The sequence below is a fragment of the Anopheles ziemanni genome, chromosome 3 (assembly GCF_943734765.1).
Source record: "Anopheles ziemanni chromosome 3, idAnoZiCoDA_A2_x.2, whole genome shotgun sequence".
NCBI classification, from domain to species: domain Eukaryota; kingdom Metazoa; phylum Arthropoda; class Insecta; order Diptera; family Culicidae; genus Anopheles; species Anopheles ziemanni.
The window spans coordinates 30,471,786-30,486,030 of record NC_080706.1 but is presented as its reverse complement, the minus strand read 5'-3'; the positions used below and the strand labels follow the sequence as shown (position 1 = coordinate 30,486,030).

The 14,245-nt window shown below is 45.7% G+C and overlaps 1 protein-coding gene across 1 annotated transcript; it reads right to left on the bottom strand.

The window, feature by feature from the left end:
- Positions 1-2,699: 2,699 nt before the first annotated feature.
- LOC131286103 (serine protease inhibitor 88Ea) lies at positions 2,700-4,579 on the bottom strand. The gene is made up of 6 exons (XM_058314971.1): positions 4,501-4,579; positions 3,748-4,421; positions 3,514-3,684; positions 3,311-3,445; positions 3,058-3,243; positions 2,700-2,984 (listed from the first exon to the last, which is right to left on the bottom strand). The coding sequence occupies exons 1-6, from the start codon at positions 4,577-4,579 to the stop codon at positions 2,700-2,702; spliced, it is 1,530 nt and encodes a 509-aa protein (XP_058170954.1).
- Positions 4,580-14,245: the final 9,666 nt, after the last annotated feature.

Here is a 14,245-nt window from a genome sequence, read left to right as displayed (position 1 = left end):
GATGCTGGTGTGTTTTGGTTTTCCGTTGCGGAATTGCAGCTACACTGGCGGACCAATTTTCCACCGGTCTCGCTCACGGGTTCACTCTGCTCGGATGACCTTTCCAGTACGCTCTGCGCGCGGGGACTGACCGTGTTGTCGACGGCCGCCTCAGTAGGCGGCTGTAAAGCGCGATCTTACGATCGCGAATGGCGGTGACGCGATCGCGAACAGGTTTTGCCGCACGGGTTTCCCGACACTTAAAAAGGCCGCTTCCTGTGCTGCGACGTTCGCTCGTAGTGGTGCAGACGGCACCAGTTTGTGGACTTTACCAGTTGCGTCGCGCTCGTGAGGGCCACCGGCAGATTGGGCTGTATTAACTGCTCCGCTTGGTGGTTGTGCTGTGACTGCGCGGACGGACTGAACCGTGCCGTGCCGTCGACGACCGGCTTGGCCATCCGGACCGCGGGATTTTCGGTCCCGACCCGGACTAACCAGTTACGCTGCGAGATTCTCTTACCAGCCCAAATCTGAAACAACAACGGCCTCAGTTTTCGCTCGGTACCTGCGTCCAATGGTCCAGCGCAGTAGAGGAGTCAAACTTACACCAAATGCAGCTGTGAGTCATAAAACAGAACGACACCATGTGTGACACAAGGCTGGGTGTAAATTGTAAATATCGCCGGACGGCGATTGCAATGTTATGTTAGGGTTACACAGATGGAAACACACATGAGGAAAATGCTAGGAAATGGAAGATTTTGTTTGGAAATTTTGATACATCATCACCAGATGTTCCTTTCTCCAGGAATCGATGGACTCACTGCCCAACGATATGTATCCCTTTTTTGAATTTCATTATTTAACATGTGGCACCTTGAGCGCCTCATCAACAACACGCTTGCTTGAGAAAATGCTATCTGTAACATTCAGCCTGAACTAACATTTTCATCGACTCACGAAATAAATACCGAACATCAATTAACAGCTTCCGAAACTGACTAGTGGTACGAACTGTTTGATGTTTTAAAAGCAAAAAACATGTAAAATGAATAAAACACACCCAAAGTTTGCATCATTTGAGATTTTTTAGATTCGTTAAAAAGAACCTTGAAAACCAGCCTCGCTAAATGAATTCTTAGCCTTCAGGATGATTATGTCATGATGAAAATCGGTACAATTTGCATAAGACGTGAACTATTAGGAGTGACTTTCTGCAGTACATTTAAAATGCTGAATGTAAAAGAAGATAACCCAGTGCAGGTAAATCTATACTCATATTCATAATTATTCATGTCTACTCACGCTATACAATCTATGACTGAGTTGAATGTTTTATAGTAACAGCTTCACGAGTTTAGAATAAAAGAGATTCGACAACATTTATTATTGCAGTTGGCTTCCCTAAAATTTGCACCAAGATTTTTCTACTGGTGTTTTCCTTAGCTCATGCTAGGGGAAATTTTTGGTTGATTCAAATCTCCGATAACCTGAGTGATCTCCGAGTAGGTTTGAACAATTGTTGTCAGGGCATTCGCCATGCTGGGTTTTCCCTTGCATACAGATAAGGAGACAGAGGATACTTTTCACTTAGAACCTTCTAACAATTGTATGACCAGCTTCAGCGTTTGTTAGGATGATGACTGACAAAAGATAGTTGGTTGAAAAATATACCCACCCCGTTTGCGAAGTTTCTTGCTGGAAGTAAAAGGACTAAATTTTCCATCAACCTGCATCTGACATACTCGTATAATCCTTCCAGTACTTAAATAAATATTGAATAATATAGGCAACAGTCCGAATCACAAATGATGCGCTTGTTTTTTTATTATGAAAATTGTTCATATAAAATTAGACCGGGTTTACATTAAATAATCATAAATAGTCGCATTACCTAGATCTCTATACATATCCTAACTTCGACCTACACATACTCCGTGTCCGCCCCGCGGATCGCATTTCGGCAAGCTCTTTCCCAGTGAATGGACTGCATTGGGCTCACTCCAGAGTCGCCGAGCTCAGTGGGCGGACCGATACACGACTGTCGGAGTCAAACGGTTGAGTACGATTTCAAAATACTTTCCACTGTACCATATTTTGAAACGATCATGTTGATGACAGTCGCTTTCGTGCGTTCGGTGGCCCAAAAATCTTCGCTTGCGGTCCCTCTCTCGCTACGTCGTTGATCGTCATCTAGTGGAATCTTTGAGGTTCATTCCAGTAGAAGAGATGTTCGGAGTGGTACCAATAAGCCGCTGCGCGGTTTAAATATACCTTCACCTATGTTGGAGATTTTAGGGCGCAAGCTGGTGTTGAGTGAGGCTCGAAGTCTGGGTATGGATGTTCCACAAGTGCATTCGAGCATTTTTTTTTCTCAACTTAACGTTACTAAAATACTTGTCTGTTTAATGCTACATCGTTCTGCACCGGCGGAGCACCATCCCATGGCATCTGCAAACCGTCTGAGGAGTACCCGTTCAGCATTCAAAGGGATTAAGCCGAGCAAACGAGCTCAATATAAGCTCGTCGCTCCCGCCCAAGGACAAACAGAACCAAACCCGTTCGTCGTCCCCGCACCGTTGTTACGCCGAGCGGTGAAAAACGGCGGACGGAAACGCAAAGAATACTAGTTCTCTGCTGTGCTATCACGTAGTGACTATGTGCGGGTAGTGCCGTACTCTACAAACGCCTAAAACTAGTAACGGTTCCAGGATCCGCGTCTACTCCGCGTACGGTATGTCCGTGATCTTGCCGGCCACAATCACGATGTCGTCCACGATGTCACGCACGAAGAACAGGAATGGCTTATCGGCGATGAACAGCTCCTGGTCGTCGTCGATCGTTTTGGCCTCGATGGTGTTCGTGGCGGAGAGCGCGTTCTCGCTGCTGGAACCTTCGTCGACACGGATCGACACGTGCTGCACCAACTCGTCAACGTGGATCTTTTGCTCGCGGGTAATTCCGCTCAGATCAGCCTTCGACGTGAACATCGTGATCAAGCCAAGCTGGTGGTGGGAGGGAGGAGCAAAGGCGTTAGGTTTATTTTAAAGACCCAAACAAGTCAAAGTGGGCACGAACCTTTGCCAGTGATTTTTCCGCGCGGCTCGTCGTATCGATGCGGAACTTGGGAATGCTGATCTGCACTGGCATCTGAACTAAAGATTTTTGCACCGTACTCAGCGTGTCTGGGTTAAAGTTCTTGATAAGCTCCTTCAAGCCATCCTTGGTATTTGGCACCATGAGCAGGAGGGAATAGCGAGAGTTCTACAAGAAAATGTTTCATAAATGTAACGACTGCGTGACCACGATCCCTTCCGTTCGACATTCTTACATTGTAAGGAAGTTCAATGAACTTGGCATCGAGCTGGTCATCCTTTCCGACACCGAAGTTTCCTCGCGATCGCATCATCATGACCGGCTTCTCGTCCGTATTCGTGAAGAATGTACTCTTCTCAGTTCGCAGTTGCTGTCGAAAGATTGAAACCCCGTTTGGCTAAAGGTAATTGAACCAAACATTTAAAAAAAATATCTCACCTGGAACGGAGTCTCCCAGCTTCCTCTGTAGTAAAGGCCGTTAAAGAGCAGCATCTTTGACTCATTGACCTCGGTATCGTCGGCCTTCGCGTTAGCCTTTCGGCCAACCAGAGAATTTCCGCTGAGCGCTGAAGCGATGTCTCCCGTCCGGAATGATCTGCGCACATTGAACTGCCGAACACAGGCAGAATTAGTACAAATTGACCTAAACCTTCGAATCCGGCGGATGCCTACCTTTCTCCTGGAACCCTGGCTTTCGACCGCCTGCAGAACTTCCTGCTCATCGTCCAGACCAAGCTTTTTCAGCGGCAGCGAAATCTTTTCCGGTTGCGTCTTGGTAACGTCCACATCCGCCGCCAGCTTCACCTTCGACCCGCTCAGCTCCGTATCAGCCACGACCTCATTCATCGCCTCGAGCTTCTTCTTTGCCAGCTCCTCCTTAATCTTCGTCGGATCGACATACTCCTTATCGTCAATGTTCTTGTCAAACTTGGGATTGTCGTCGTCCACCTCGTCGTACTTGGTGCTGATGCCCGTGTCCGTCCGCAGCTCATCCTCCACCGGCAGGGCCGATTTGATCTTGAGCACCTCGAAGTCCACGATGTCCTTGCTGTTGCTGTTGTTGGCGGGCGCCTGCTCGGTGATGGCGAGCTCGTCCCCATTGCTCTCCTCGATGATTTCTTCCTCCTCGTCTACGATCGATCCGAGCGAGGTTTTCGGCTCGTCGAAGTTGTAATCGTTCCGCTCGATATCGCGCACCTCCACCCCGTAGCTTTGCGCCAGCACATCCTTGTACGCCTGCAGAACGCTGTTGTTCTTGTAGATGTAGAACCAGGTCTTGAACTGCGGCTCGTTGGTCGGGTTCGGTCCACTAAGTCGCTTCAGTGACATGTCGAACGCTTTTCGAACTGCCGGGAGAAGAAAAAGCGAAACACAGAGTTGGTAACGCGATCGAAACACATTCGCCGGTGTCCTATTACGACTCACCTAGGTCCCGATCGGTGGGGAACTTGAACACATCGTACAGCTCCTTCAGCGTCTGACCCTCGGCACCCTCGCTGATCATGGCCAGTATGGAGGAAAAGCCGATCGGCGAAAACACATGGTTGCCGTTGATCTCGGGGGCGCCCTTCAGCAAGCTGCTGGTGATGACGTTGGTCGCTATGCCCACCAAACTCCGAGGTTCGCCACCGTCACGCGAGAAACGCTGCTTCGGGAGACCGTAACAGGCAGGCGTTACCGCTACTCCAACGATGACGGTGAACACCAACACTGCCAGGGACGATCAATATGCATAAGAATCAATTAGACGTGTAAGTTCAGCTGCTGTGGGAAACTCGCTTCCGCAATCCATCACCCGGTGCACCGAGCTGGCCGTTCACTCCCAGAGTTCCCTCAGGGTGGAAATTCACCCAATGCGTTGCCTAATCTGATGTATTGCACTGCCCTATCTTGAGCCCGTTTGCTTCATAATGGCCGCAATGTTTCTCATCGTGAGGAAAATCGCACCACGTAAAATCACCACCCAGCGGGAAAAGCGAATCGGTAGCCCATTAGTACCGAACGAACGCGGATGGCGGCGTGACTTTGGTGCCAAGCCTCGGCCAAACTACACCCACGGACTCCACCAGCAAATAGAGCAGCTTAGTTGGGGTCGTGCTGCTGCACTTCCTATCAAGTGGCCGATTTGTAACCGCGCCGCACCCGTTTGCGGTGCAAATGACACTTTGGCAGTATTTTTTTGTGTTTCCACCACGGCTTCTCACGGCTGGCACGCATTATTCAACGTTTCCCATTCGATCCGACCAAGGAGGGCGGTGAAAGTCCGGAAGCGGTTGACGAATCGTGCGGTAAGTTTTACCACGGTTTGATCCATGAGCGAGCAAAAAACGAGCATTTCACCAACAACGGGGTGAGATGATGCATTGCATCTCTGCCACACCCAGGGCAAAGAAAACCCGAAGCGTGGCTCAGAAATAGCATGATCATAGCCAACATCACGCAACTCCACCAACCGGGCGGAGAGATAGAAACGAAGGAGATATAAAACAATAATCAGAAATCATCGTTCAACTATCCGCCGTGTCGTTGCTGTGTGATAAAATTAATTCAAATCACTTTATCAAAACAAAAACACGAAAAACCTCGCAGTACGGTAAAGCTTTCTTTGCAGTTGATCGACGAAAAATGTTAATTTTACTAACGGTTCACTAGTATTAGCCGCTAATAGAAATGGAACGCCAGCACGACAGTGTAAACTGTTGGACCTCGAAATATTCATGTTTCGTGAGAAATTGACCCAAGGAAAATCTGCACGAATCCCACCATAACTGGGCAGTAGTATCTGATTGTAAGCAATTTTGGAGTTGATGATGTAGATCACGTGAACAACTTGTTTTTCTTTATAACCATTGTATAATTCAAAATAACTTTCTTTGCGAGCTCTTCGTATATAATTGTTTGTGTCTAATTTTTAAAACAAATATCATTGTAAATACACATCAAATATCGATTGTAAATAACGGTTATCATAGATCGTATCTTTAAAAAAGTTGCACAATTTCGTTTGACTTCAATTAAGAAAAATGAAAAACGAAGAATTTGGCAAAAATTTTGTATTTTTATTTTGGAGTTTATGATAATTGTTGGCAATGTATGCGCACAAAAAATGCTGCCCTTACAATAACTTTACACCGAAAATAATTATTATAACCTTACAACTTGTTCCTTTGTAATGATTGTTTTTTAAAACAATCGTGTCTTTAGGGAAAATTTGTTTCTTGCTTCTTGTCTTGCTTAAAGTAACATAAAAGTCAGTTTTAAGAAAGACGAACGTGAAACCGTTTTATAACCGATTGATTAATGTTTCATTCGGTCCGTCTGTTCTATTGTTTCTTTAACCAAGTGTGAACATTGTTGCGACGCGTTGCAGCATGTGTGAGAAGCGTTTTTGTGGAAAAGCATGTCTAACATTGGTTGTTGTTGAATTTCATTTTCTAGTGCGCTTTTTTCCTAGGGAAAGCGTGTGTGTGTCTGATTGACTGCCCGCCAGACGGGCGCAGCGAAGTTTGATCGTTTTCCAGACGGTTTTGTGTACAAATTTACTAAGCACAACTGATGTAAAAAGGTGATTGATTTGAGAAAACGAAAGTTTGCACTTTCGATGAAGAAAACGAGGTTTAACAGAAAGACTTTTCACGAGTCTTTTGAGTCAAATGTGTTTCATAATAAACAGATTCATTTAGAAACAATCATGAAACTCAACTGTTTCAACACTGCGACGGTCTTCTTATCGTTCTTCCATTCCCACAGTAATCGTTGGGCGGAGAATCGTAAATCTCATCGACAACAGATGCCAATTACCGAACTCCCATCGTACATTCTGCCCGCTGGAGGAGTTGGTAACGTGCTGCACTCTTTGGGTCATCATAAATCTTTTCGTTTGGCAAATATTTAACCCGGTTTTCCGCGAGGGCAAAAACAAACAAATGGAGGAAAATCCCGATCGTGAAAAAAAAAACAATGGAGGAGATTGTTTTTTTCCTTCCTCGTTTACCTCACACTCAGGTCGGTCAGAAGTAAAACCAAAAACAGAATAAAGCAGAACACGGTGAAAGCTAACGGTGACGGAGCCCAAATTTGCCATTTTGCATTCCGTCTGCCGACGTTTGCGTTTGGCTGGGATTTACGATGGTCGCCCAACGTCCGGCTCTTTCCAGGTGGGAACATATTTTGGACACGTCCTGTAAGAAACGCCACCTCCGCCACCCTCCTCCCGGCCACCTACCTCCTCCAATCAGCAACCTCCCAAGGCTCTCTCTCTCGATTGAAGCTTTAAGCTTAAATCGTCGATCACATAAACATTGGCGCCCCATCGATCGGCCGTGCGGAGGATTTTGTTGGTTGGTCTGTTTATTTTTCCTCCCATCCAACCGGGTCGGAGTGAAAGCAGCCCACTTGCGGGAGGAAGTTCGCCTGCCGGGCCGCCCCTTCCCCGTGGCGACCTTTAGCAATCAGTTCGGAGGCACTTGAAAGCAACGGTGTCGGTTGCACAAATTGACAATCGCTGAGAATGCTGCATATATAATCCCTCCGAGGCGAGCAGGAAACGTGCCACGAATTTATGAGACGGATGTGTACGCGTGTCGAGTGCGAGCCACTTCTTAAACGAAAAAGTAAATCTCGTAGGATACAGTAAAAGTTAACGTTTGAATTAACCTGGACACCTTGAGCCAGAAGTTGCTAACTTTTTCCGGAACGGCTACGAGCAAAAATGATTAAAAAGTTCATTTTTTAACTATGAAGCCCTGAAGTGTTTTATAGGAAATATTGCAAAATACTTCACTGCAAAACCCCGTTAAACTTCAACCCATAACAATATTTTATTAATTCTCGTAACATGATTTTTTCCTAACCTTCATTTTTGAGGTTCAACCTTCTTCATTCTAACACTTTCTGATGATTTTTTATTTGTTTTTAGAATGAAGGAAATTTTGGGAAAAAAATATATGGCTTGACATATTGAAATGTGTTTAGTTTGAACAGCACGTTTTTAAATAAATGATAGCTTAGGTAAAAACTACCACTCACATGTCGAAAAGACACAATTTTTCTGAACATTTTAGTTTGTATTGCTATTGTTACAATCAAAGCGCTACTGTTACCTACTGTTATTATTACATCCGATTGTTTTCCTTCGTCTGCAAAAGGATTGACATTACAAAGTTGTAAAACCGTTTCTATGTTGATGAACAAAATGGAATAAGAGCATTTCCTTTCAACGGTGTTTTATTAGAACTTAAGCGGTGGTAAAATAACAAAGTACTGCATCGAAGATAAAACAATATACAAAACAGATTTAAAAAATAAGGTAACCATATTGCCGTGGACATTTGATATGTGAAATGTTTGTGTTCATGGAAAAAAATTCTTTCCCTTTGAAAATTCAAAAATATTTCCAAACATCACCTTGTTGCTGGGGCACAATTATCTAATGTTCTCTACATTCCTTTGCCGATGGATTTCCCTTTCCAATTACGTTGACGATGGAAAAAATTAGCAGCTACAGGGTAGCTGAAGAGTTTGGTACGCGGAAATGAAAGCAACAGCGTCAACTAAAACCATTACTGTTGGGTGTTTCAGGTGCATAACGAAACATTCAATTACAGTTGCTTTCACTGCAAATAGATTTAGCAAATGGCGCCCCGAGCAATCGCTTTAGCTGACCCATATCGGGCCGTATGTCATTAGCTCGCTATATTACCATGCTTTACGAGAGGAAATCTTGCAAACGACACGAATTACTTCACCACAGGGAGGTCATCACAGGAAGGCAACGGTGATCGATGCATCGGTGGGTTGCAGCGAGGGCGAGTTGTGTCAGGTCTTAATCTCCATTCTCCATGATGTTCGTTGCTTTCGAGAAGTTTCGCTCAGTGACGGAGGAGGAGGAGGAGGAGGAACCAAAACAAAGGCCATAAGAAGAGTAAAGAATGTTTCAACGGTCGATGGCCCGATTGGCAAACAACGCTTGCCACAATCGGAATCCATCGGATACGCTCATCTTTCGGCCGGGTGGCCATCTTTGGTCATGGCCAGCGAGATGCAATCTATGCGCAAACTGTTTGGTTCGTTGCACGCCCACATTCCGCCCGATTGCCGGCCACCCAGTGTCGGTTGTCGATTTGCGTTCCGTTCGTCACGCGCCACCGGTGGCCTTTTCACGACGACGATGCCGGGACGATAGTAGGGCTAGGGTGAAGAAGAGTCGGGCCAGTTTCGAAACCCACCCGGCAACACCTGATTTCAGAGGTTTTTGCCTGATGGTAAGGGGTGCGGAAGAGAAGAAACCTCGACCACCGGCATGCAGCAAGGTTGGAATTTTGAATTCGAAATTTTTGAAGAAAAATTGGCCTAACGCTGCCCCGCTTTACGGCGTAACAGTTCCTTTCACTGCAGCATCCCATCTCCGCCATCTGGTGGAAAGTTGTAGTGTAGTGAAAACCATCACGTTCACTGCGAGCTATTTGTTTAAAACCAAACATGAAAAAACCTTGCCAAGGAGCTGGGGAAAATGCATTTTCCGCCGAGCACCACAACCAACCCGTCCGAATCGGGCAGCTGGATCAGGTTCAGTTCAGTGTTTTTTTTTCCCACCGAATTTTCATTTCCCACCCGGTATCGCATTTCATTGCCGGACCGATCTAAATGAAGATGATGGTTCGCCGAAATGATCGCCCGAAAAAAGCTGATCAACGCCGTTTTCTTTCTCCATGCCCGCAGTTTCCACTTTTCCTCGTCGAGGCCCCGCGGCCGTCGGCAGGTGAGAGCGAAAGTGTGATGAAACGGTGATTTAATGCGTTTTTACCATTGTGCTATTTAACGAAATAAAACTGCCCTCGCCCCGTCCGGTGCGTCCGGGCATTTAGGGTATGATTTATGGTAACGGTTTTCGCACGATTAGTTGGGCGCTGCCGTCGCCGTCGGCCAATGGACCAAGGCGGGGTGTGCGGTAAAAATTACAAAACTATTCGCCCAACCGTCGGACAACTTCAACGAAGGCAAGGATGTGAAGTCTTGCAGCCCAAACGCCAAACGAACCGAATGATAATGCAAAGCCGAATGGAAGAAAATAATGTGTTTAAATGGGTAGAAAAATGAAGCAATTTGGTTTGATTGAAAGAGGAAACCCTTTTTTTCTTTGTCCATAACGTAAACGCCGGCGCATAAATATGTATTTCGATGGGAGGGAAAAAACTAATTCATTATCGTTTTTATTTCTTTCGTCCAGTTATATTTGTGCCTATGATTATTAAAACTGGGTAGCTTACGACTGCTGAGGGAGCTCCGTTTCGAAGCCAACTTTCCGGACATTAACGAAGGAAAGCAAGTGATACTAAATCAAATAACAGATAACATAAAAATCATGTTCAGTATCGTTTGTTCGCCGCACCATGCTCGGTATCGTCGGCCGTCCAGGTTGGTTGGCACCATGGCATGCCACCGTTATCTGCAGAACTTTCGTTGAAAGTTTCACTCGGGTTTGTTGTTTCGCTTTGCCACGATCCACTTCGAGCCGGTTGGCTCCAAACACAACTGACCTGCATCCAGAAGAATTCGTACACAACAACAACGTACCACTGCGCGATTGCGCGAACATCAAACACTGAAACAACAACGGATCGATCATGTTTCGATCGAGGGCTTATACGGCCGATTCTCTCCGGTTGTTGTTGTAAAGAAGAAAAACACAGGCTGCATCTGACAAGCTTTACCGCCACTATTAGCCTCACCCAATGGGTGCAGATTGCTGGCTCTGCAGTGATGGGTGTAGAGCAGATCGTTAAGTGCCCCTGCGAGCCATGTGTTTGATGGATAAACAACCATCGCACGAACGGATGAAGATCTCATTTCCCTGCTCAAGACAAACGAGCAACTGGACCGCGACTGTCGAAGGTGGATATCGGTTCGAGAACTCGCTCGGGCCTTGGGGGCAGTTTATTTTATATGTTACTGTTGTTTCTAGTTCAATCGTTGCGCATCGAGGCCAGAACTATCTTCCACTCCCGGGGAGGAAATGTAGGAAAAATCGATCATCTTGAGTGTTACTGGAGCAACGGGAAGAGTTGTCCGCCTGTGTTCTCATATATGTTCTTATTTTTCTACGACTATGATGGTGTTGTGTTCTCTAGCTTGAATTGGTTTTAAATTTCATCCGCACAGCGTTCATCGCTAGATTGGGTTTTTACTTTATTTTTTAATTTACAAGTTTTAATTGGTTTTCTAGTTCCTCAGAAAATTATCAATGGCACAGACTTTGCAAAGCCATAGATAATTTCTTAAATTTTTATAAGATAGCAATGAGGGATTTCCAATATGTGGTATAAAAGATTTCCAGAAGAAGTCAACAGGAGAATGATTTTAAAAATTTAAGTATATAATAAAAATTCAATCAAACAAATTAATGATCATATTGTAGATTGAATATATGAAAATACAGAAACGACGGAAAAGATGATTTGGTAAATAAAGAACGCACTATTACGTAAAAATACCTTCGTTACTAAAATTGTTGGCGAATTTTATGTATCTACGTTTCTTTCTATTAAGTCGTTCACTTATCGTCCGATAGAAACTGTTTAATTTGTGATTGAGTAGGTCATAATTTGAATCTTTATCTTGTCATTGAAAAGAATATAAAAAAGTTATTTTCAAAATATGAAAATAAAACTAATGTGCGCAAAAAAATTAACAAAAGGATACCAGTTCGGTGGACTTTGGGACAACAACGGCAGTAACTAAAAATCTACTTAAATAGCATTGGACATTTGTAAAGCAAATACTTCATCATGCTCCAGTGATCTAAAGTCATGATCCAAAAAAAGGGTAAATTACAATTTACAGTTAGGTCATGTTCTACCTGATAAATACAGCAAAACATATCCTTTTCACCATGACCAATCATCTTGCCATACTTTCCGGCAGTAAACGAATCACGCGTTAAACGACTCGTGCACCAACGCCTCAAAATTTGCGTACTCAAATGCGCGCACATTGTTTTTTTTTTAAGACGTTGCTTGATCTGCGCCTGTTGGACAAAACACTTTCCGGAGGCACACCTACCGCTCCCTCACCGGGCTTCCACCCATTCCCGATGCCAAAAACCGTGCTGATGACCTTAATCGATGTTGACGATTTCCATAGGACCATTTGGTTGCGCGGCTCGTTCGTTTTGCTTGTGTGTTTTGTGTATCTGTTGTTGCTGTGGTTGTTTTTTCTTTCCATTTCTCCCGCTGATCGATTTGGCGACCGAGCGGCCCCGGTTCCGGTTCGAAAGGAGGTGGGGGAGGGTTTACCGATTGCGCGGCGCAATGGCACCTTCAAGACATCACCGAAAAACAACGGGACCTGCTGCCGGAAACCACCGTAGTTTTGACGACCATGACCCATTAATTTGAACGAGCAGGAGCGGGACCGTTCGACCGCTAAAAGGGGATGGGGCGGCGCTCGTTCTGCCCGTTTCCGTGTGCCGTTTTTCGCCACAAACTGCCACATTGTCAAATTAGCTTTAAAACCTTTCCTTTCGAAAACCTTCGAATCGGCGCGCGGGCTGGGTGTCGGAGGATTAATTACTACGCGACCATTGTGCAGCTAATGGAGTTTAAAAATTTATCATTAAATTTATAAGCCCAAGTGTCACAAGTGAATGCAACGATCTTTTGGATGGGCGATGATAGAAGGAACCATAAAAGTTGATTAGTATCGTCAACACGACAAACAAGCTTACAGTCGAAGAAAAACTTAAATTTAAATGTTGAAACGACAAAGAAAGCAACGATACGACACCCTTTTTTCTAATTGATCCAATCGTGTTTCCAATTGGGGACATTTTATTTCCCTTCCTCCCTCTGTTCGGCGGTGCTGTACAATTTTCCAAATTATAGAGCCTCTCCGTGTGTTTGTTCTACGTTGGAGTTAACTACGGGTTTCCACCGCCGGAACACATTTCGGTAGTCAGGCCAAAATATTGAAGACCGCGGAAGACTTAAGGTAAAAGAAAAAAAAACTAGTACACAGTTCCACGGTGTCACACAGAGTCGAAGTTCTCGAGCCTACTTTCGCATCCGCTGCCAAAGCCCACGCGGGTAGGAACGGAAATGACAGGTCTTGGCGAAACGAAAAGACACCGTCCGGCCCGCAAAGGCCAGCACCGTTCGGTTATGCACCGTTAGTTTCGTTAATTAGCGCTCGCGAATGATCGTGTTTTGCGCGGGGAGGAAAAAGCTAAATAAACAAAACGAATTGATAAAATAAAAAAGATATAACAACAAACCGGGTCGGGCCAGAATGGTCGCTCCGGGAGTGGTTCAAGAACTGGCAAATTAGCACATCGAGAAGCATCCCCCTCCGAGGGGAGAGGCTGATTCCCGCAATGCAACCGAAGATTACGGGATGTGCGGAATCGTCCGATGGGCGATGGGGAAGAAACGCAAGGGCTTTGGATGGTTTGTGTTATGCCCAATTCGGGATATCACAGATATCGCAAGCAACCTTGTTGAGATGTGAGATTACTTCTCCCGTTCGCGCCACCGGCCAGACCTTGGGGCAGGGTTTATAACATTCTTAAGCTCGTGTTGTCCTCCCGTCCACCCCCAGCGCGGGCTATTGACCCGCTTTAGGACTGACACTCCTTCCACGACCACCTTCGTTCGCCGAATGTCGACCAACCCCAACCGACGACGAGATCGATCCGATGGTTCAAAAGATCGTAACGGAGCCTCACAGCGAGAAGGAGAGAAAGAGGGTCGGTCGAAGCCAACGGAAAGGGTTCACACCGTCGAAACAGGTTCTGGTCAAATGCTCGTTGCCGAAGGGAACGGGTTGTAGCGTACGTGGTATGGATTGATTGGGGGAGGGAGGAAAGGGAGGAGTGAACGCACAGAAATAAAACCACTTTATATCGCAGGCCCGGAACAACGCGATCTCCAGCACGCGAGATCATCCAACACATCCCGAGATCCCGGCGACAGGGCGAGGGATGACTCCCGGGTGCCGGGGGGGTTTGGTGGAGGGAAAGCTGTCCCATTCCGTGCCCAGCAACGGTTGAGATAAATGGTCAAGCCGAAGTACAGTTATAATTGGTGGTGTGGCGTCATCAGCATCCCAAGCCACCGAGAAGATGCGGTTTGGAAGACCACAACCAAACGGTCTGCGATATCATCTACTCGCATGC

Bases quoted from the DNA above. Each gene is read 5' to 3' on its own strand.
- LOC131286103 (XM_058314971.1), bottom strand. From the start codon at position 4,579: ATGATCAGCGAGGGTGCCGAGGGTCAGACGCTGAAGGAGCTGTACGAT. The intron at 4,422-4,500 runs GTGAGTCGTAAT...TTCTCCCGGCAG, and splicing joins CCCCACCGATCGGGACCTAG to TTCGAAAAGCGTTCGACATG. The intron at 3,685-3,747 runs GTAGGCATCCGC...TGTGTTCGGCAG, and splicing joins GCCAGGGTTCCAGGAGAAAG to TTCAATGTGCGCAGATCATT.